At 41.1% G+C, this 23,337-nt stretch overlaps 1 protein-coding gene across 2 annotated transcripts in view; it reads right to left on the bottom strand.

The window, feature by feature from the left end:
* The window catches only part of khdrbs3 (KH domain containing, RNA binding, signal transduction associated 3), a 116,416-nt gene that overhangs the window by 8,811 nt on the left and 84,268 nt on the right, over nucleotides 1-23,337 (bottom strand). For both annotated transcript variants that reach the window (XR_004615440.1, XM_034600413.1), the window contains exon 7: nucleotides 13,415-13,497. Coding sequence is in view for 1 of the 2 variants with exons in the window: in XM_034600413.1 (XP_034456304.1) it covers nucleotides 13,415-13,497 (83 nt within the window). In the remaining variant the exon portion in view is untranslated. The remainder of the gene's footprint in view (nucleotides 1-13,414; nucleotides 13,498-23,337) is intronic.

Raw genomic sequence — 23,337 nt, 5'->3', positions numbered from 1 at the left:
TTTGTGGTTCAACAAGGCAATTTCCTCCACCCTATATCTGCAGCAGCTTCCAGTTCCATATCACTGCATATGGAGATCAATGAGCGGTGGCAACTTTAATGAAAAATAAAAAGATGGGGAGGCGAGTTGCACAGCGGTTCGTTCCTCCCTCACTTATTTATTTATTTTTGCAGTCAGCGGTGAGATGCTGACAGAACAATCCTGCGTCAGTATCATTCAGTAACAGCGCTATCATTCAAGAGAGGCAATTCATCATAAGGCTGCCACTGAGCCGACACCAGCCATCACAGCTGGGTCCTCTCCGCCTGCCTGTCAGTCTGTCAGCGACAGCAGCACCTTTCTGCTCTCCGGATTAGAGAGCTGAAGGCGCCATCCAAAGCACCAACACATCACATCAACACCGCCCGACTGCTGAGGGCAAAGAGGTGACAGTAATGACACACCAGTGTGGAAGTAACGAATTACATTTTTCTCTTGTTACTGTAATGGAGTAGCGTTTTGCGGTGTGATCTTTAAAAGCCAAACTGAGCTCCCAGAGTCATGGTTGAGACACTCTGCTCCTTTATCAGATTACACCAGTTTGCAGCTCTTCAGCAAATCAATTTCTACAAATTCACTCTGCTATTAAGTCCTTTTCTCTGGGCAGGAGGTTCCTCTATAGAGAAGAAGCTGGACCAATTAGAAAAAGTTTAGGTGATTTACAACATTTACAGACTCAGAATATATAAAGAGGATCAATTAATCCAATTTCTGATGTTGCTCTCTGCCTTTTAATCTATTAGTTTTCATAAAGTGCCACTATATATTTGTGTGAGGATACAGAAATCTATTTGACAAAATTATTTTGTGATCATACGAGACATCACACATTCCATTTAACCTTTTGTATTCATTTAGTTGAAAATCACCGTTAATCCTGTCAAAGTATATTGACAAAATCTTAATGTTTGGCTAAATGATAATCTGCTAATCTAAAGTAATTGCTTTGCATTAGCATAAACTAGCATAGTGTACTTGTTAACCTCTTGTTGTAGGCAGAGGTAATACTCCACACTAATACAACTGAAGTGAATAGAATTCCAATTGTAGTGCTCAAATAACCTACCTAAAAAAAATAATTGTAGAACTCTTTTTTTCTAGAAGCAGTGTTCTTGTTACTCCTAGTGAGGCTGCATCCTTCCGCAAGACTGTAGGCCATCCATTTTGAAGGTTCTGACAAATGCGTCCTTTTGTTCTCAAGCAACAAAGGATCCAAAGGATGGACCCCTCTTGGGCCAATCTATGCCAGGGATAATTGGGTAGGTTTGACAGAGCTAACTAGCTATGCTGTAAGTGGAGCGGCTCAAAGTCGCTAAGTATTCAATGGAAAAGGCGAGACAAGCTGGTGACGCAAACAGGAAATCCTCTGTGGACCAGACATTTGGTTAGCCCTCTTGTTAGCCCAAAGATCGGCCATTCTCAGAGTACTGAGTTACTGTGGAGCTCCAGTGCAATTCACTTCCATTTGATGGAAGCAAATATCTCAACAACACAGACATCAAACCCTGAGCAACGTACTGTAAAATATTAATTGTGGCTAGACATCAGTAAAGGTTGTAATTTGATGCTTACTTTGGCAGCCTCTCTCGCTCTGATAATGCCTCTCAACAGCAAGAGCATGACAAACTGATTGACTCTATTGTTTCCTGCAACATTTTCTTGGTAAGGATGAACAAGACAACATGACCAATTGAGGACAGTGGGAGGCGTCATTTTAAGAGCGCTATAGCGGCTCAATGAGACATGAGACAGCTCCCTAAAGAGGCTTGTGCCTTAAGTCAGGCTTAGCATAAATTTTACACAGTCCATAATTCAGCAACAAACAATGCCAAGCCAGCGGGAGCAAACAAGGCTCCTGTGCTAATGCAGTCTCTCTCTCTCCAAGAAGTTAGGCCAGCTGCTATTGCTGTGAGCACTTGGTTTCCAGTCAGCCCCCGTGGCTGAGGTGCCACCCTGCATCTGCCGCAAACGTTAAGTCACTGGAATATCACTGACACCCATCATTGGCCAACAGAGACATAGAATGGGAGGAGAGAGCGAGACAGAGATACATGTGACAAGTGAAGGCATGTTTTGGCTCGTCAGTGTGCAGCCCGAGACACGAGCTGACAGGATACTAAATAATTAGATTTCACACCATGCTAAAATGCAGGGGTGTATTCCAGAGAGGTCGCCTTTGAAATAAACATCAATTTTTATGAATGTCAGAAAATCAATTTGCCACGATTCACAGGTGCTTGCAGACATATTGTGGAGTACGTGAAATACTGGATTATTTTGGGGATCTCTTGCACAGCTCTAACAACAACAATGGAAAACATCCAGATAATACAAACCAGGATACAGCTCTGCTAAAACCATCTCAGAGGCTTGCTTACATGCTGTTGGCTGTCAGCATATTTCCCTGTAATTTATTCCCATTATGTTCGTTTCACAAAAAAAAAGGAAACCGGGAGCGAAGATTCTTCTTAAAAAAAATAAACTTTTACTCACTTAACCCTTCATGTTTCTCTGTTGCTAAAGGCAGAAAGAACCAATAAAAGCAGCTGTCCGTGCCGAAAGCTGCCAGTGCAGACCTGCTCTTTACACAAAGGAGAAGAGGGCAACAAAAGCTGTTAGGCGCCTCTAATTTCCGAGGTGACATTTTATCAATAATGCTGCACAACTTCTCTGCATAGTTACTTTCCCGTCTCAGTTACAGAGGCCAGTGATTCTTGAGATGCAACCTGAAGGTCAATCCCTGCTACTCATTAAATTAGACATGTTGCGCAGAAAATCGTCAAACGTGTGGGACCATTTCAAGCATACAAAAGATGGTCCCTACAGGATGACTTGCAAACTCTGTAAGCAAAAATGTGCAAGTCATTATTAGACCTCAAATATGAATTATCCTTTGAAACCATTTATAGATAAAGCAGCGCATTTTGCAGCACTCGACATGAAACAATTCAACATCGTCGGCAGTGAAGAGTTCATCGAGGTACCAACATATGGACCTCTAACCAGACGGAGGAATACACGACTGTCACTGCACAATTCATTTGTGAAGATTGGGGACAAAGATGTTGGAGGTAAACCACACAGCTGCCATCCACTCAGAGCAACCCAGGGAAGTGATAGAGTAATTTAAAGATCGCTACCAAGAAGAGGGCTGCAGTTGTAGACAATGATGCAGCGAATCTGGAGCTGTGTGTTGAACTATTTTCCAATGACCCATCCTGGGTTAACATACAGGGAGAACGTTGAAGGCGAAAAACTTTGCAGTTGTGCATAAATGCTGATCTGAAACAAGACCCAGTCTGTTTTTGCAATCAGACGCCTTGTGGTGCATTTCAAGACGATGACAAACCAAAAACTAAAACACATGCCCGAACACAAATGCATCCAACATAGAGCTTCACGTGCTTCATGCTGGAGTGCCTGCTGGAGCAGAGGGGGACAGTTACACTGGGCTGTCAGACCAATTACCACCCAATGGTCTGACTAAGATATTTAACAAGGGAGGACATTGTCTCTGTGCTGAAACCTTTGATCACGCTCACAGAGCTGCTCTCGGTAAATGTAAATGCATCTCTGTCTGTTATGCTGCCCATGGTAATAAATATAAAGAGACACCACTTGTTGCTGGATGATAGCATGACGGTGACAACCAGCTCCTGGCTGCTGTGCTAGACCCATGTTTTAAGAACTTGACATTCCTGGATACACAGAAATGGGACCAGGAACACTTGACGGTGTGAGATCTTGCTGGAGGTTTATCTGCAGCAGAAGCTGCTCAGAGAGAGAGAGAGAAGACCATCACAGCAGTACTGAGGAGAGAGAGGCCACACCAGAGAAGAAAAAAGGAGAACCAGCAGGAGATATCCATGGTGATGGCTACTGATGAAGAACAGCCACAGAGGGAGATAATGATGAAATCAAATCATACTTGTAGGACCAAGGTTGATTCAGGTCGACTGATGGCTACTATTTTAAACTTGCCTGAACAGCTAAGTGCATGTGATCCATCCTTTCCACATCCACGCCATCAGAGTGCATCTTCTCCAACAGCGGCTTTACTGTGAGCCGCAGAAGACACAGAGCTGGCTTCTGCTCAACAGTGGGGGCAAACTTGTGTGTCTATCTCAGAATATGAGAAGACTGAGAGCAGACAATTGTGACAGTGAGTCATTAACACATATTTGTGAAAATCTAAATATGTATTCATATTTTTTTCTCATTCTGAACTCTTTTGTTTGATTCCTGGCTACCTCTCCATATACCTATTCATTATTTTATATTCATTTAATTTACATAATTTACATTTAATTTTAGACTTGTTAACAAAGGTTTATGTAGCTTTTTTTTAAATCATGTATGTTATTGGTGTTACATTTTCAGAAGTAAATACACCTAAAAAAATAATAAATATTGCCATATAACAGTGTGATATATGATATTATATTTTTAAAGGGTAATTATTACAGTTCTGTATTTCTCTGTATTATAAAGTTAACATTGTTACTGACACCATTCTAGCTCAGTTCTGGAACTCAAACCATTTTTTGATGGTCCAAACTTGATGGCTTGAACTGACATATTGGTCTACTAAGTAATTCTTTAAAAGGGGGCAGCAATAAAACTCATTAAACATTAAGGTCATTCAGGGTGCCTCATTATGTACTTTATAGTAGTATATAAAAAAGGTACAAGAAAAACCACTCAACTCAAACAATATAATTTATTACCATTGATCCCAAATCGCAGCTTCACCCAGTTCGAAGTGTTCAGCTGGCTGACATACTGTAAGCATTAGATGAGGTGCCCCAGGTGGTTAGTTTTTACTTGGGGATATCTTTCTGTCATAGGTGTGAAAGTGCTTTGACTTTCTAAATAGGTCAGCTTTTGATTTGACATTCATTAGCAGGAGGCGTCCGCTGCTTTGTGTCTCCCTCAACTTGCCGGGCCAAGAAGGAGCGGAGGAGAGAGGAAAAAAAACACACACGCATCTGTCTAAAGTGTCAGCGAGGAACATCGTGAGGCCAACACAACGCCTATTAGATAAGAGTGTCTCTTTCATCAGGCATCCGACGCCAGGCCTACTTTTCCACAGGTAGAGACGCAGCCCCTCTAACACATCTGTCATCTCTGTAAATGCTTTGTCTTGAGCCCTGATGTTGCTGTTCCTGGGCATCACGAAACAGATGGCGGTGTTAAATCTGAATGATGTAGTACATGTCCCTAGCGGTCTTTGTTTTCTTTCATCGCCATCACTCTTCCAGTCTTCTGTGATAAATTTGAAGAAATCGTGTAGGACATTACGAAAAGGGCTGCAGAGGTAATACAGCACCGGTCTGATGTGGCAGAAGGCTGCTTTTCTCCTGTTCGCTCAACTTCCTTGATGCCTCTCGTGTGATCATCTTTTTCATTAATTCTTGCCACAAGGTTGAAAACTGCTGAGAGAAAAAGCCCCAAAGTGAAAGCACTGATTATACTGAATCAGTGGTGATTTCCACAGATAACAATACACAAAACTAGCACTGCCCTTTTTTTCTTACAATTTAGTATGAATTGAAGCTCTCATCATTTCAAATGGAAACCCTTCTCCGGGATACAATGGTGATTGCTCAATGTGGTGGCTGATTGCAAAGCCATCTCCACTGCTGACCTCCTGCTGAAGAGTCACAAAGACAGACACAATGGCCTAAAGCAAAGATTTGATTTTATAAATGAGACTTCACTCTGGTTTTCAGCTGAGCATTTATGCTACTTTCCTGCCTTTTTTGAAAAAAATAATCCTTCAGGGAAAGTAGTGTCTATTGAAGTCAAGTCGGTCTGCACTATTCTCTCTAGAGGAATGTATTGGGTTGTTACACTGTGACTACCTGGATTCTGTGGCTTTGTTGTTTTTTTATGGAAAGCGCTTTATATTTACAATATGCCACTCTTTGTCTTGGGACAGAGAGAGTGGTGTAAATTCCGCCCTCCGTCCCTTCAGATGGTCTAATTCCCACCACAGCACCTGTCACTCATCTTGACAAGCTATCCATATTAAAAACAGCATCTAGGTGCCCAGCATCTGTGAGACAAGCACTGGTCTTTTTCAAAAACCAGACAGCAGACACAGCCAATCTGAGCTATGAAAAAACACAGAATGTTTTGTATTAAATGGATGATGTCTGCCTTGGGGCTGTGACACAACGAGCAAACCTTGGAATAGTGGCATTGATAAAGGCTACCAAACCCTTTGCATCACGTACAATTGAACACACAAAGACAACAGCTAAATGCAAACGTGTATGTCCAATCTGTGCCTGTGTGAGGGGGCAGAACAAATCACTGCTCTGTATCTGTAATTTGAAAAGCATCGCAGAACAGAAGCACCCAACTGGCCTACCATTTTACAGCCCAGCATGAATCTACTGTAAACGGTTTCATTATTTGCTCTGAATACACAGGCTTTGCTTTGGCATTGTCACCACAGGGCCCTCTTATAATGGTAAAATAAAATGGGGCCTGAAAAATATGCAAAAGATTGCTCTTTTACCTAACTCTATTACCTGGTGCCAAGGGTTCTGGTAATGCTGCAAAATTAATTAAGTGCTATGGAATTGTATACAGAAATTCGTGGTTCCCAGAGGATGAATCATACTGACTTTGTTGATCCTGTTATTAAGGCTCTCAGTGTCACTGGGAGCTTTTTGCTTTCACTGTAGGTAGATGCATCCTGCCTGCTACACCGTGGGGCGAAAAAAATCAATGAATCAATAAATGACCACAAGAACGTTTCCTTCGTGCACAATCATGCTACCTACTCAAAAACATTTCTTTTAGTAAATGTATGTCATCAGTCAGCCTGGTGGTCAGTTTGGTTGACAGACTGACAGAAAGATAGAAACATGTAGAGCAGGTCTACTTTACCCACTGCCTCCCTGAACTGTCACCAACGTCACATTGCAATAGATGACTTTCTGATAACTTTGCTGTTAAGTTGCGTTAATGACCACAGCACAGCTTATCCCTGGCAGCACCATATATATGAAACACGATAATTGTCTATCTATAAACCTCCCATCCTTACTTCTGTATTCACAGGCCTCTAGCACCCAATGACTCACTGCTATAATGACCACATCTTATAGCTGTAAGCTGGATGCTGGGAGCCATTCTGTCGTATTTCTTTAGGTTACAACAATAAGCAAATTGCTACAAGCACACTTCTGAACATACCTTAGCATAAGCTATTGTTAGCTACCTCAAGCTCTCCCTGTGCTTTGCATAATGGGTGTATTTAGTGAGTGGATTCGTATTCAGAAAGATTCTACATTGACAAAACTGTCAAGGGTATGGTTCGATGTCTCACTCTTCAGCCCCTCTAGATATATTTTAGACATTTTGAAGAATTAAGCAGTGTAAAAAATGACTGAAGTGATTCACGGAGCAGTATTCTACCTGGAGGTTTGTGTGTGTTGGTGTTGATGCCAGTTTGTGTAATTCAGGGGATCTTATGAGCAATCGATTCTAAAGTGCTTCAGCATGAAACTTAGAAATCCAGCCACTCTCTCTTCCCTGTTCTCTTCTGTGCCCGTCTCCTGTGCTAAGATTTACAGTTGTTCCTTGGGGATGTATCTGGCCTTTTAAAGCACTGTTATAGAGCTATCCTTGTACCCGCAGGCCTCAGGGATCCGGCCTGCGATGCAAAGCGTACCACAGCAAGGTGCAAGGGAAGGTGCGAGGTGTCAGCAGCCGGCAGTCTCTGAGGTGTCAAGTATGAAATAATGCTTTGATTGCACCCGAGCTGCAGGAGACGACCTCGCCGTGACCTCGCCAAGTGTCCAGCCAGGGTTACGCCACAGCTGTCATCCTCCTCATTTCCCTACAGAGACATCACCTCCTCACTACTAATAAAATTAGAGACGCTCCCCACAAAAGCAGTGTCCTCAAGCCTCCTTGACCTTAGCACTTCATTGGTACCTAACCACTGCAGCGTCTGATAACCCTCCTGAGATAAAGCCCTCTGCTGCCTCTCCTAAAAAGGTTGTTAGCAATGTGCTCTGTGTTGTATAAACACGGTTAGAGGAGGCTGTGATCTGGGAGCTGGCGGACGGACTGCCATGGCTGTCATGCTGAGGTAGCGTTCCACCAAGGTTCCCACCAGGCGTCAGCGCTCTTCTCAAAGATTAAAATGTCGTGAAACGTCTTCGGGCAGTCTAAAAACTGCTTTTCAGTTCAAGTCTCATGTCTCATGGTTGAGAGTGCCTTATTTGCCTTTCAAATTTAATTATGTCTAAATTACCCTATTCTAGCTGCTCTGTGTGACAGAATGTGTATAGTGTAGCTACACAGGTTGTCTTGTCTCATTTGTCAGTGGGTACTGTTTTTTGCCTTTGTGGACAGTAATATGCAGCATAACAGTTTAACACAGCACAGAACATTAAGATTTGATCATATCGGCGTACAGTTGTAAATAAGCTGAGTACAGTACGATATTAAAGCCACTATGTGCAAATTTGAATATTATAAGGTAGGTCAAGGTTTGACAATTGTTGCATTCAATATGTCATACAATTTTCAAATACTACAGATGGTAGCTTTAAAGTATGGGTACATTTCCTGTGCCACCAGTTTTCCCCCTTCCTAAAAAACTTTATTGGGCTACTGCAACATAAAATGTGCTGTTCAACACTGTAACTAACCCAAGTCCACTTTAGCTAAATGTTTACGCCACTGTCTCATGAATTAGTCATCATCATTAGTCCTATTTAAAAAAAAAAAAATTTTTTAAAGTGTGACAGTATGCTAATTGTATCTTTAGCTGAGGAGCTCAAATTAAGTCACAATTTTAGTCAAAATGGTAGCGTTACTAGCGTTTAAGTAGTATTATTGGATGCCTACAAGTAACATTATAGTTACTGCAGCTCACAGAATGTGTCAATGCATGACATGGTGAATGATTTGTTTAGTACGTATACCTTTGTGTTTGTAGGTAGGAATACAAAAACTAATTAAATGTTATAGCAGTATGGGCGAGGCAACAAAATCCCCAGTCACTTTGAAATGTTCCATGTGGAGAGACCAGCAATTGAACTCAAGTAACCTACACTCAATTTTCCATGATAGAAAAAAACAAGCAAATGTTGGTTGTAAGGAATTATATTAATGATTTAAACATTTGTCAAAAGATAATTATCATAATATTCTGATGGAAACTAAATAATTTAGCACCTTATGTATGGTGTTTTTCTTTGTGACTGTTCACAGAAGACTTATATCAATTCTGATCTTTAGTTAACGAGGGATAAACCCCACATTGTGTGGAGTTTACAGTAAATGTACTCAGATGAAACAGTGAATGTAAGTGGTATCTATGGTAGTATAGATTTCACCAGCCAAACCATGAGTACCACCTACACCTAAATGAATTACATTAGTATTTCAAGTTAATTAATGTGTCAGTAAAGCTACTGCGGCTCCACATTTTTGCCAAGAGCAGCAATAAAAAAACACCCTCTGCCTTTCTCGTCATGTTCACAAATGGCAGGCCTGTTTCTAGCATGAGCCATCGGGGTAATACTATGACAGAGAGACTGTAAATTGTTCTGCTTGTTATCCTACGGCAACTGAAATCCTGCCACACAGTCGGAGCTCAGATTGGTGAGTGGGAGCTCCTTAGGCTGCGAGAAACATTGTTAGGAGACTTCTTTTCCACACTAACACCCTCACCCACACACACACACACACACACACACACACACACACACACACACACACACACACACACACACACACACACACACACACACACTCTCCTCGAGGCCCTGCAGCAGCTGGGACCTGCGATGACTTTCCTCGGGCTTGGGCTGAAAATAATGCACCTCTGTCCATCACTTGGCTAAATAGGATTGTGAATGTGAAGCAGAAGCTTGGGGGCCTAGTATTATGTCGCAGTATTAAAGGTGGAGTAAGTTTAATACACTTTCTGTCAAATTCAGTGACGATCTCATCATGGTGCGCTAGCTGTCTGTCCTGTGTGTGTGAAAAACAAGACAACCTCTGGGTTTTGTACGCAGCCCTGGCTTTTTAATGGGAAACTAATCAAAGTGGCTTAGACACACAACACTATAACAGCCAATCAGCAACAGGGGGTCTTGGTGCTCATGCAGACAAGGTTAAGGTGAAGTTTAGGTTCAATCTGGTGATTGATCTGATCTGGTCTGCAGACTGCATCCGTGTCACAAATAGAAAAAAATGGCAAGAGAACAGCAAAAGGAGATGGTCAGAAAAAGAAAGATTTAAAAAGAAGTGCTCTGATTATATGAGAAAAGAAATAGGTTGCCATTGGAGGAGACTATATATGGTTAGAATGGGAAATAATTTCAGTCCTGGACGTATCCACTGGGACCACGCATTGAGGGTTTGGCTAAAGAGACTGACCTGGATGGTGATAACTTTTAAAACTTTCTGGAGAGACCTCTGAGAGTTGAAAGGCATGAAGATAGATGCAGAGCTTGCTCTGTTTCTGCCTGGCAAGCTGGTAACATTAGTTGTTCCATGTTTGATAGACCCAATAGATTTGTATCATGTTTTCATGTTTGCTATGGGGTGTATTCGTTTTGTTGTTGTATATTTTCTCCAAAATTGCTCACTGTACCTTTATTCCATGTTACTAAAATGCAATATTAAAAGGTAATGAATAGATTTCTGGGAACATGTCGTCTGGTCCTGTGGTCCCGAATAGAAGGATTTAAGAGAGTAATAGAGTATCATATTGTAATAATTATATAGACAGGAGTAAACAGAGGACATTTAAACAGAACCCTAAGTTAATGGGATTTGATCAGTCACAAGACTGTGCACTGAAGTACTCTGCACAGCTTGTAAAGTTGTGTGCATGCATATTGTCAGCCTGCACCAACAGTAACTTTTAAACCAAATCCAGGACACGGGACACAAAAATATGAGAAGAAGAAAGTGAATCATCCGTCTCTGGAGGCACAGACTTAGCTGTCTGGTCCCTATTAGTTGCTTCGTCTCTTGCCAGATAAGAGACATGAAAATCTCTGCGAGTCGACCCAGCCTCCAGCCTGTACTTGATGGACTCCATTTTTCTTCTGCGCTGCCATCAAACCCCGCCCAACCCCCCACCCCCATTATTCACAAGGCTGCTTTTAAAACAAATCGCTGCAGATTCCAGAGGCAGACCTGCATCCGCCCAGCGAGCATCTCTACACCACGCCGCGATACATCCCTCAGCGTGTTAGGAGAAGAGGAATGTGTGTACGTGTGGGTGTGTGATTTGGCCCAAAGAAAGAGAGAGAAAGATAGCACAGAAGATGGATGCAGCCTGGGTGACATACATCCTGACACCCCCACAAAATAAAACATTGACCACCTGACTCACAAGAGCCAAGAGACAGAATAATGTTTTTGTTTCCTCCTCTGTTTCCTCCTCTGTTTCCTCCTTTTTTCCTGCTGCTGCCAATACAATCCAATTTTTGACACACTAAATGTGGCAACAATCATTTCTCCTTTCGTGGGGCACACACCGGCATACATAAATGTAGCACATTATTTGCTGATAAAATACAGTGGGACACCATCTAACCAAAGCAAAAGCCTTTGACCTTGTGTGGCTTGCAGAGTGGGATAGCGGCCTGGAATTGAGAAAATCAATATTCTGCATTTAGCCGTGCAGGACCCTATGTTAAATGGAGCAGCATACCACTAAGACTGTTTGTTCTGCATTGAGAAACACATTGAAGTGAAAATGCACCTTTGGCCATATATTTTTCAGGCTGATTAAAATAAAGATAATGCATTTAACGTAATGAGCTCCATTTAATTCCTTGGAGGGAAATCGGATTACGTCACTGAGTCTACAGAGTGGTTTCATTTGAGGACAGAGATTGGCTTCTTAATAACTACAAGACTAATAATTAAGGATCCCGCTCTGTATCCGGCCTTTTAAAATCTTCCACACTTGTACTTTTCTCTTAACTGCAATTTGGACATTGGAGACGTCACCGTTAAGTTCTGCCTCTCTGAGTTAATCTTAAAGGACAACTCAAAGGTCGGTCAAAACACTTCATTTCACCCTTCACAAAACACTTAACTAACAGGAAGTGATCTTTAGAGTTTCAAACGGTGCAGAAAATGAGCATAAACGACTCTTAAAAGCTCATGCACCATAATCCAGCTGTTCTCGACCCTCAAAGATATCGATTTTTACCTCATTTCACCCCTTACATTTACTCGAATGGCCAGCCAGCAGCAAACACACTGCTCTCAGGTGCTGTTCATAAACCTGTGAGGAATAAAAACCATTCAATGTATATTCAAGTGCTGTTTAATTAATTGCACTGACTTAAGCGGTTTGGAGTACTGTGTGTTTTTTTTGTTTTTTTAATGAGCAGTTTACTAGATACACCTTCCTAAAGTAACCGGTCCTGCTGAATCCTACCTTAAAGGTTGTTGATTATACTGCGCTGTCATTGTGTAGGATGCAAGTTGTGATGCAGTAGAATTGAATTGCATTCATCTTCATTGATATAAATGAAGTGGATAAAACTGAAAATTCCAGATTTTATTCATTTCTATTTCATATAGGTTTTATAAATATGTATTTCTACTACACACAGCACAGCTGCTACAGTATGGTTAGGGTGTGGGGAGACGCTGTTTGCTGTTGTTGTGGTTTTAAAAATCAAACAATTAATTAAAAATTAAACATCAGAGCAGCTTTATTTTTTGGGTAATTTTTTTCACTTTAGTTTAAAGTCCCCCGCCAGTAAACATACATTTAAAAAAAATGTTAACATGTCCCTCTTGCACCCTTTTATATGATTAAAGATATATGTAGAACTAAATAAGCAGTCAGTGCCCTGGCATAGTATTTCCACTGCAGGAAATCTGTGATATTCGCCTGCGTTCATGTGACTGTGCTCTAACAGTGTAGTAAACAAAAGCCAGTTTAAAAAAAATAAAAAATACAAATTGGAACAGCCAGGGTATGTGATGTCACAAACCTAAGAAATGGTGTGGGAAGATGGGGGCAGGGCGGGGCCATAACAGCATATTCATAGCTCCAGGGAAGGAATGTGGAAGGAAGGTGTAGCGTTACACTTGAGCAATTTCAAGGCCACGAGCTGAATATTTTGTAGAAGATCAAACCTTTTGAATATGTAATTTTGAGGTAAAAATCTTTGAGGATGTAATAAGAAAACATTTGGCTATTTATCCAGCAAACACCAAGTAACATCAGCATCAGAGGTTGGGTTTCCTGTTGCCATATACATTTAAATATTGCGCTCAGTTTTGGTCTCTACCAAATCCCGTATGACAGATCTAGCTCATCAGTCGCTAAATATTGAACAGTGAGAGTTTGTTCGTAACTTACTTTTGTCCTTGATTAGTGTAGGTGTTGTCATACGATTCGTATCCCTGGTCATCATAAGCTGTTCCGTAGTCTTCATCATATTCCTGCAGTAGCAGAGACAAAATGCAACCAGTAAGGTGAGGGAGAGAAGGAGAGTGCGGGTAAACATTTTCACATTGAAGATAAGTTACGACGACCTCTGCACCGTCACCGACCTGTTGACATGAAGAGTGAGGAGGTTGAAAAGACTGTTTGTAGAATGAGAGCTGCTTTGTGCTGTGTTGTTTGCTATTCTATTGCGCTTTGTTGTTACAATCCATCAAGGTCTTATCAGGTACTTTAGTTGTAACATACATCACAATGCACTGAACTTCAACTTAGCAGATATGTAGGTCAAACAGCTTCATGTGGGTACAGTGGAGCCTGTGCAGCAGCGTGTCAGTGGGAGCTGCAGCCCTGCCCTTGTCTCTGTGTCAAATGACTGACAGTGGGATGTAAAGACTCGCTGTGGCTACGTTTCATCACCACCTCAAAGGATGAGCCTTGAACATCTGTTTGTGCTGCAGCAATCTGCCCCGCCTCCCCCATCTGCACCCCACCCAGGCCCCCGCCAAGACGAACATCAAAGGAAACCAGTGCCGCACCCGTCCTAATTTGGGATAAATGGGACTTATGTTCCACAAAAGGCGTCGACCCCTTGCGACACATCTCTCATCCCCCCACACACGTCCTGGCTAATTCCATCTGCCCCATGATTTGCATGCTAGAAATGAATGTCTGTAAGATTTAGCAGCAGAAGAAAGTGCTCATCACATCCGTATTATTATTAAGGCCCTAAATCCTGATTAGAAACATGCATTTGGCAAATGACAGCATTTGAATTGACTCTTTTATCTTTAATCCTCCAGTAACGAAGTGCCTGTGACGGAACTACGTACGTATGACTCTCATCAAAGAGACTGGTGAAATGAGACTTCCATGTTTCTAGTGTTAGGTTTGGTGCACCAGTTGCTTTTACAGTGCTTTACACTGTGGAGGGTCTGGCAGGTGCATTTTAGGAACATATGTGTTTGTACGCAAACATTTCTCCATGGTCATCTAAGGGGTGGGTGGCATTCAGGACCTGTTTAACATGATTGTGTGAGTGGGAGCTCTGTTGGTTTTTATGGGGGTTCTTTGTCAGCTCTGTTCTATTTGTCTAGTTGCAGCTCAAAGGGAATTCAAGTCCCTCTTGGCATTGTGGTTCTGCAGCTACAAGAGCTTTTGCAAAGTCAACAATTCCCCATGCTAATGCAAGGACTAAGTTTAGTCAACCACGGTACTTTTGGCAATATTAAACCCCCTGAACCCCCTTTGAAAAACAATAAGGCCAGAAGTTCTCAAAAAGCGGTACATTTTTTGTCAATGTTGATTTGGTTTAAAGCACTTTTAAACAGGCTGTAAACTTTCATTTGCACTTTTTCACCATGACCCTTTTCTGCTGGCTAAAAGACAAAAGATGAAATAATTACCCTCGCAATTGCGGAACAGGTCTTGTCAAAGTAAATCACAACACTGACATATTAATAAGTAACAAATAAGGTAAAGTGGACTGTGGATAGGATTTATGCCGGGAGTGGGCTTTAAAAGGCAAAGGGGGGGAAAAAGGTGATTCTTGAAATTTGGGAGAATTTGTAGATCTGTTTGTAGTCCTGGAATAAAAAATACATAAAAATCATGTTAGCGCCCAATTTAACATTATTAATTATCTGTATAATAAATACTGCAATTGTGGAGAGATTTATTCAACTAGCTCGTGATTTTAAGGCACGATGTGTTGCTTCACACTTTATTGTACAGATGTTTTACAGTTATTTTTCCTATGTACTGTTTTCTGATTAAAATTCTGCATTTCCATCTTACCCTCTGTAAAATTAACCTCTTCTTGAGCCATCCGCAAGCGATGATCCATTCCTTATCATTGTATTGTCCGAAAAACGGACGAATAATGTCCATCGTTATGCCACAGAAACTACAATTTATTTGTTCATGTGCTTCAAAGACAAATTCATATTAATAACTGAACGTCCTGTGTCAACCTCTCAAACAGTAAAACATTCTTTAGCCAACCGGGGAATTTCTTTACAAAAAGAAATACTCCTGTCATTTTATAGCATAAATCTTCTGAGCTAATGATTTTCCCAACACGAGCTCGGCCTCACATCACACCCGATACCGTGTTACCCCTTCAGTCCAGTCACATCCACTTGGATATTGGACGTATTGACACACAGACCTGAGTAAAACACAGACGGCAGTAAAACAAGACCCTGCCCGACACAATTAGACCGGGTAGAATTTAGATGTGGCGTGACTTGTCGACCTCGAGTAGACATGTGAAGACCTCTACCGACAAGTGCTGATACTGATACGCAGTGATGAACGAATTCTAACGGTATTCATGCCAGAAAACAAATGTGAAGTCATAAGAAGGATCTGCCCAGTAGATATTTATAATCATCAGTTTTATTCAAATCTGACACAAGAACCAGGCCTGACTATGAATATGTATGAGATTAGAACATACAGACTGATGATACTGTACTTTGTGGTCTAAGTCAACAACCCTGTTTTCTCATTCAGCATCTTGATCTTTGGAATCTGTCTGTTTTCTTGCCACTGCTCTCACATAGTCTTAGTGGTAGTTTATTACACTGCAAAGGTCAGGGTACAGAAAAACAATTGCAACCAACAATACAGATGCTTTTTCTCACACAGACTTTAAATGGAGATCAAGCAACAATCTGTATTTTATATATGAAGTGTTAATACTTCAAAATACAATGTGGCCCACACTATTTGCTCAAAGTCACAACTCCAGTCTTTTGAAGCTGAAACCTCTGAAAGAGCTTTGAGTAAAAGGCCCAGAGTGAAGTTTTCTGTGCCGCTAGAAATGTCAGCACAGCTTTAAATTGAAATAAAGCCTGTGTTCTTATCAGACGCATGCCAATTATTGTCCAAAAAATTCCACTTGCTTTAGATCAATCTATTTAAAAGGTGTCTCTATGATACTGTGCCTACTGCAGGCTGGAATAAACAAGCATGCTTATGAATACTGAATGATCTCAGTGGCACAACAAGTGAAACCATGTACCTGAGGTTGTAAAGGCAGCCTGGATGTCAAGTAAGATGCTGCCTTTGAGCACAGAAACATGAATACAGTCAGAACCTGTACAAGACGACAAAACCAACTGTCTCCACCGAGCACTACACACTGATCACAGACTTTTTCTACACACAAAATAAGGCCATAGCTAGGTGTTGTTGCCACAGACAACTCATAAAGATGGAAGATGAGTGAATCTGAGAAAACTATCCTCGAAACGAAATGTCATCTTGCAAACTACAGGCAGAGACTGACCAGGTTGTTTGTTGGTAGGTATCAATTCCACGTTAGTCTTGTTTGTAGTTACAACTATAGCATTAATATATTAGATATACCATCATAATGTTCCAAGGCCTTAAATTTTGATTTTTTTAATTTTATAGGGTTCGTGGTTAGGGACCGAGCAGAAACCCCGGGTAACTAAAGTACATGTCAGAACAATTTATATGAATTTGATGCAAAGTTTGATTATTTAAAATGTATTTACAGTACGTTCGCACTGCAAGCCTCAGTGCTCGATTCAGATTTTTTTTTTCCAGATCCAATTTTTTCAAGAAAGCTGTTCAAGAAAGTAAAAGAGGAGAAGAAGTCAGTAATAAACATGGAGGCCACAGATGTGAGCATTTACGGTTTCATTTTTCTCTTGATATTCATTCAAACATAGAGTGGTTACAATACGACCCCTTAAGTTTCCCTTGTAAAGACGTTTCACGGTCTAAAACCTCTCTGTCCCCCGACTGGCTACCTCTGTTGCTGTAAGAGCCGCTAAGCATTAGTGTGTGACTAAATATTAATGTTGGTATGACATGTCACTTATGTTTTAAAGTTATTCACGTTTATACAGTTAAAGTATATTTTGTATTGTGTATTTGCTAATATTTAATTATATTCTGCTTTAGGTGCTAAATTACGGCAGTGTGAATCGAACAATGGACATAAACATTAATATCATTACAGATATTTGGGCTTTATGTATCACCAGGTCGGTAATGGACCGAGCTAAGGTGTGTTGATAACCGTTTTGCTGGAACCGTTCAAATAAACCCTCTTCAGGTTTTCCCTGCCTCCGGTTGAAGTGTGTTTACATTGGGTTTTCACGACAAGGCCAGAAGTATTTCAGTTGGACAGGAATCAAACATAGTAATCACTCTGCAGGCTAACATTAAGTGGCCTATTGGAACGTGGAACAAGGTAAAACGGCCACTATAGTTGCAGCTGTCTTCCATTTTTTTTTTTCGCCAGGCAACCCGCCCCGCCCCTCGGCCTGCACCAAATTATGAGGAATGTTGATGTATAGATCAGATTCCATTTGTGCTGTTCACACTGTCATTAAACAATCAGATTTGGGTCACTTGGGCCCGCTGTGTGAACATACTATTGGGTTTAGTCCATGTCCCATCCACTAACATGGAGGAGGCTGGACTTCTGATCTACAGTATACTGAAGCCATAAGGTGTTGCTCGAGACACTGTGGCTTCACTTTTGGGGAGCAGTCATACAGTCCAGCTTTATATATACTCAATTAATAATAAGAACATAATAAAACCAAATTTATTTGACCTTTCTATTGGTGCATGGTATACATGGACAACTGGTGTCAAAAGGTAAAAACTTACAATGTGCATTTCATGATCTTAAACCAAACTAACACAGTATGTTAGCCCCAAGGATGTGAACTTGTGAAGGTCGGAATTGAAGCAACAAAGAAGCACTAAGTCTGAGGACCACACTTCCTGGCTGCAGATATTTAAAATCTGCTGTGGAAAAATAATTCATCAGGGAATCAGAAACACAGACATCTGACTTCCTTTGGGGCTGAGTGTTCAACGTTTGATGACAGAGCAGCAGTTATGATGAAACGCTGGCAGCAGCATACTGACGAGCAGGGTTAATTACAAATAACGAGCTGTGTGGGCTGGTTCCCGTCACATAAGCGGCGGATAGCGTGAACTTTTATAAAAGTTTCTTTTCATTTTTTATATTATTTCACATCAGTAGTACAAGTATCAATTCACAGCTGAAGGCCAGCAGAGATCATAAAGGAACTATCTCCTACACCTTTGAATGTTTACTTTGATTTTTTCTCAATTAGTTGAATGAATTCCATTTCCTTACGCATAAGAGAAAGTAATTAAATAGCCTTTTTTTTAATACATTCATTATTATGTTCCTGTGCTACGGAGGCAGCAGCAGATGTTTCACAGCGTGTCTCAATTAAATTTTCCTCATCATCACCTCAACTATCCATTATTCATGCTGTATTATCACTCAGTGATTTAAAGAAAAGTTATTGTGCAAACAGAAATCGACTGCACCTGATTAATGTAGTCGGTCTGAGCTGAACATTTTGGGAAGAAATGTACGTAATGTTATGAAAGGAATGAGCACTGTGTTCGCCTGTTATAATATAATATTACTGTAGGGAATTAAAATGATCCAGTAGAGCTTAGTGATCGTACCTTGGCATGCTTTTAGCTATTCAATGAAATGCATTAATACTACTATGGTATTAAATTAGCTCTTGTAACATTCTTCAATGAATATTGATTCTAAATGTAACTATTATTTATCTTTACATTTGTCTCTGTTTATATTCTTGTACAAATGCTCAAGAATGAGATTATATAAATGGAATAAGTGTTTTTTTTTTAAAGAGAGAGGGTGTTTGATTCTAAAAAGGGACTGCATCTATTCTTAGCATTTATCCAAAACATTCTACAATTAGCTACTCAATCAACAATCCACACACAGAATCACACAGATAGCTCCCATTCAAAGCACAGGCCTGAGCCTCAGGACCAGCTGGGGCTCAGCATATTGCTCAAACAGACTTTGCTTGAATTTTATTTTGCCAGTTCAGTCTGTGCAGGACATCCTGGGGCTATCCACACTATGCTAGGACTTGGTTTGCCAGTTGGTTCATAGAGACAAATTTTATGCATTACATGATTTTATGCAATGACAACATGGCATCACTGGCTCATTTTCAAAAAAGGCCTACTGGCAGCCCCAAAAGGCTGAAATGATGGCCCATTGCGCACCGTGGTACTAAAAAGTTGGATGAAGTCGAAAAAATCAAGATGTTGCTGCCAAATGGTTCGTTATAATGAAAAGTCTTCACCCCCTCCAGAGCATGAATTCCATGGCAATCCACCTAAAAGATAGACAAGGTTTTCCAGACAAAGTAGACATGTAGGACTGAAGGTGGCACTGTATGAACGAGTGAAGAGTAGACTTAATGTTAAGTGTCGATCCTTATGAACATGGATGTGTAAAAGCTATAAATTCTGCCAAGAACATGAGGGCTTGAGGAAACTTTGGACAGCAGGAATTATTCTGTGGTGTCTATCCACCGTTGATTTCACTGGAGTCCGTTCATTGTGTTTGGAGTTAAAACAAGAAAAACATGAAAAGGTTTGATCTCTTCAATCCAGGCCTCTCAAGAAGTAGAGTCAGGTCTGTGTATTGGAGGTAAAGAGTCCTTCATCATAGTAAAGAGACAGCTACACACTCACACACAACAGGAGGCGAAATGTGACCGTCAGCACAACTATCAGAGCCTCTGAAGACTTGCAGGGGCTGTCAGATCAATCAGGGCGATGTGAGAGGCAGGCAGTGTTTTGCATCATTATTAGGCACACCCAGTTAAAACCATTATACTTAAACACAACAGTCCTGTAATAAACCCTATGAAGGTGTCATAGTGTTTGCTCGTTGAGCGACCTGTTGGGTTTCTCTATAATACTGTTCGGTCTCAACATTAATAGGTAAAGTTCCGTCAAATAGTGTTATGATATCATTCGGAGCTGTACAGATATATTTAAATGTAACTGAAGTGCATTGAAAGGGTGGGGGGGGTTATTGGACTGTTGAATGAGACTGCATTGGTTCTTGATAGGAGTACCTAATGACCTGGCAGCTGGGTGTGGTCACAAGAGCTTATTCACAGAAAATATTCAGAAAATACATGTAGATGCATGTAAAACATTGGCAATGGCCCCTCAGATGTCATTACTAAACTCCTATGACAAAGAAATGTAATTGAGCCTTGATATTTTATAGTTTAACCATAAACTTTACTCTTAATTACTATAAATAGAAAGAACGAGAATACAACCAAATATATAACTTCAATTAAATAAATAAATGCATATATTTCCTGTATTGGGTATTCTGTAAAATACACGTTTTCACATTGGCAGAAACATGAATGCATATACCAAAATGTACGTGAAAGGTTGATTTAATAAGCCAATCGATAAAGGGACAGGGCTCTGGTTATAGGTCAAATATTAATTGACTTTAGTTGCACTGAACGAACAGTAAATGGACTGCTTTCTCTTTCTCGTCTTTACAACAACTCAAAGTGCTTCACACGAGTCACATGCACCCACTCACACACACACTCATCCAGCGCTGCTACATATAGTGCTTCTCATACGCATTCACATCCATTAATCAGTGTGTCACGGGCAAATTGGGGTTCAGATGTTTTCCCCCCCCCCCAAGGACACTTCAACAGCCAGGGGATCGAACCACCGACCTTTCAATTAGTGGGCTCTACCTTCACTCGACCTCCTGAGCCACAGCCGCCCTGACCTTTTGTCTTGACCTTTTGTCAAGAGGTCACCAAATCAGAGCGAGGAGTCATTCTCTCCTACATGGTACATCCATCATAATTCCCATGTTCAGTAGCTGTTAAAGTATCCGGACTAAAGTGTGTGACCCATATCCATTTTGTTACTGTGGGCAAAAGCAAGTCGGGAAAAAAAGAAGATAAACTTATCATCTTGCTGTGACTGTGTGAAGATTAGTTTTCAGCACAGGCCCACGTGCCTCTGATGTTAACTGGACCCTCTGCTCATCTTGATGGCGACTGTATAGGTGCTGTCTACTCGCTCTGGAGCAGCACTGGTCTGGTATTAAGGAACACATTAAACTTTAACAAAGGCACGTTACTGCCATTTATTAGAACAGCTATTCTGTAATTGAGTTACAAGCAAGCGGAGAGGAGAAACATGCCTGGGTTTATAAATCACGTTGGCACATTTAAAGGGATTTCTTTGGTGCCACACATGACACGCGAGTGAGGCCATTATATCATATCTCATGTGCTCGTATTGATATATCGCTTCCCGGGAATATCTTGGAAGGCACAATAGCGCAATGACACCGCAGTGCTGCGTTTCCAACACTAAACAGGATTAGTGTGACAGTGAGAGGTTGAGGGAGGGGAGTAGAGACACAGAAGGGAGAGAGAGATCAGCCCCTAAGTGAGTCTTTCATTTGTATGCCAGTGGATGGCTGAGAGGCGTGTTGTTAAAAGATAAGGACTGGCCTCTGAGGCCACCGACGACTTACAGAGGGCCTGGCACTGCATGTTACAACAGCAGTATCACAGCCGCTCCACTGTGCTCTACGATATCACTGTAACAGATAGGATGACACTGACGCCCAGAGCCGGATTTTTCAGGGAACTGGATTTGTTCCCTGCACGCCATACTTAATCCAAATGAGTTCGACGGCACACCGCACTTGCATCATGAAATCGTGGAGAGCCGCAAAAGGTGTCACAAATGCGAGCAACAAAGCAAGAGAATTAAGCAAATCAAAAGAGAACAAAGCCTTGTTCTACCCAGACGGCTAAATTATGATACCATCTGTTGAAAGAAAAATGGCTTGCCTCCATACAGCTGTGCCAAACACTGCTATTAGCTTCTTAGCGATAAAAGCAAAATGAGACACCATGGAAGAAAACAAATAATCGCGTACTTGTAACCCTCGGTCATCAGCCTTGGTCTCTAATCTCTCAAAGTAGCTGTGTGTCATTTATTTAGCTTTTTTTCTGCCAGCATATCTCAGACGGCCGAACAGGCTGGAATTTGGTGAGGCCTTTCCTCTGACTGAAGAGAGCCCAACCCATGGGGTATATCGACTTTCTGTTGTACAAAAAACCCTATTGTGTCCATGTAAAACAGTTTTGTAGATATATTTTGTAAATGTGTATAAAAGTGAAGACATTTAAATTACTAAGGTACACAATATTTCTATTGGATTGACACAACCTGTAGTGCTCGCCAGATTAACCCTAAATTACCCCAACAGAGGTGTCCTATGTGGTACTACTACATACCACTACATACCAATCCTACATCATAGGAGACCTTTAAACTCAGCGGGGTTCATCCCTCTGTAAAAACATTTTTTGACCTGCTGATGGTGCAACAGGAAAAGGCAGAGGATCACCAGACTCATTGTGTCCTCTGACCACAAATATCTCCACCAAATCTCATGTAGAACCATTCAACAATCATTGAGATATTTCAGTCTGTACCAAAGTTGTGGGATCACCCACACTCTGCCATTGCCTCCCATAGAGCCATGCTGCACGGATGCATGTCTAATAAAAATAATTTGCTCGACAAAAACAAATTACAGCTTTGTTTACAAAAAAAAATTAACGGAATTACTGAGATGTGTGATTTGTGGAGGAAAAAGTAGAAGATTCACATTAGCAAGAGATAAAAAAATAATGACATTGTCTCTGCAATTATTATAAATCTTAGGTTCTGTCCCACATGAACAGGTTTCAATCTTATCTTCATGACTGGTCTTGTCTGCCACACCAGTTGGAGGCAGCCTTTTTATGAGTGTATATTCAATATTTTTCTACCCATTACACCCAATTCAGATTAAAACGACTACAAGGACAGTGCCATAGAGAAGACAATTCAATTAACAGCGCTTGGCCCTCAACAGGGCTCGACATGTGGAGAAGAGCCTGAGGGGGAATGAGTGT

The sequence above is a fragment of the Hippoglossus hippoglossus genome, chromosome 11 (genome assembly GCF_009819705.1).
Source record: "Hippoglossus hippoglossus isolate fHipHip1 chromosome 11, fHipHip1.pri, whole genome shotgun sequence".
Lineage (NCBI taxonomy): Eukaryota > Metazoa > Chordata > Actinopteri > Pleuronectiformes > Pleuronectidae > Hippoglossus > Hippoglossus hippoglossus.
The sequence above is the reverse complement of the archived record's forward strand: the minus strand, read 5'-3'. Positions and strand labels throughout refer to the sequence as shown.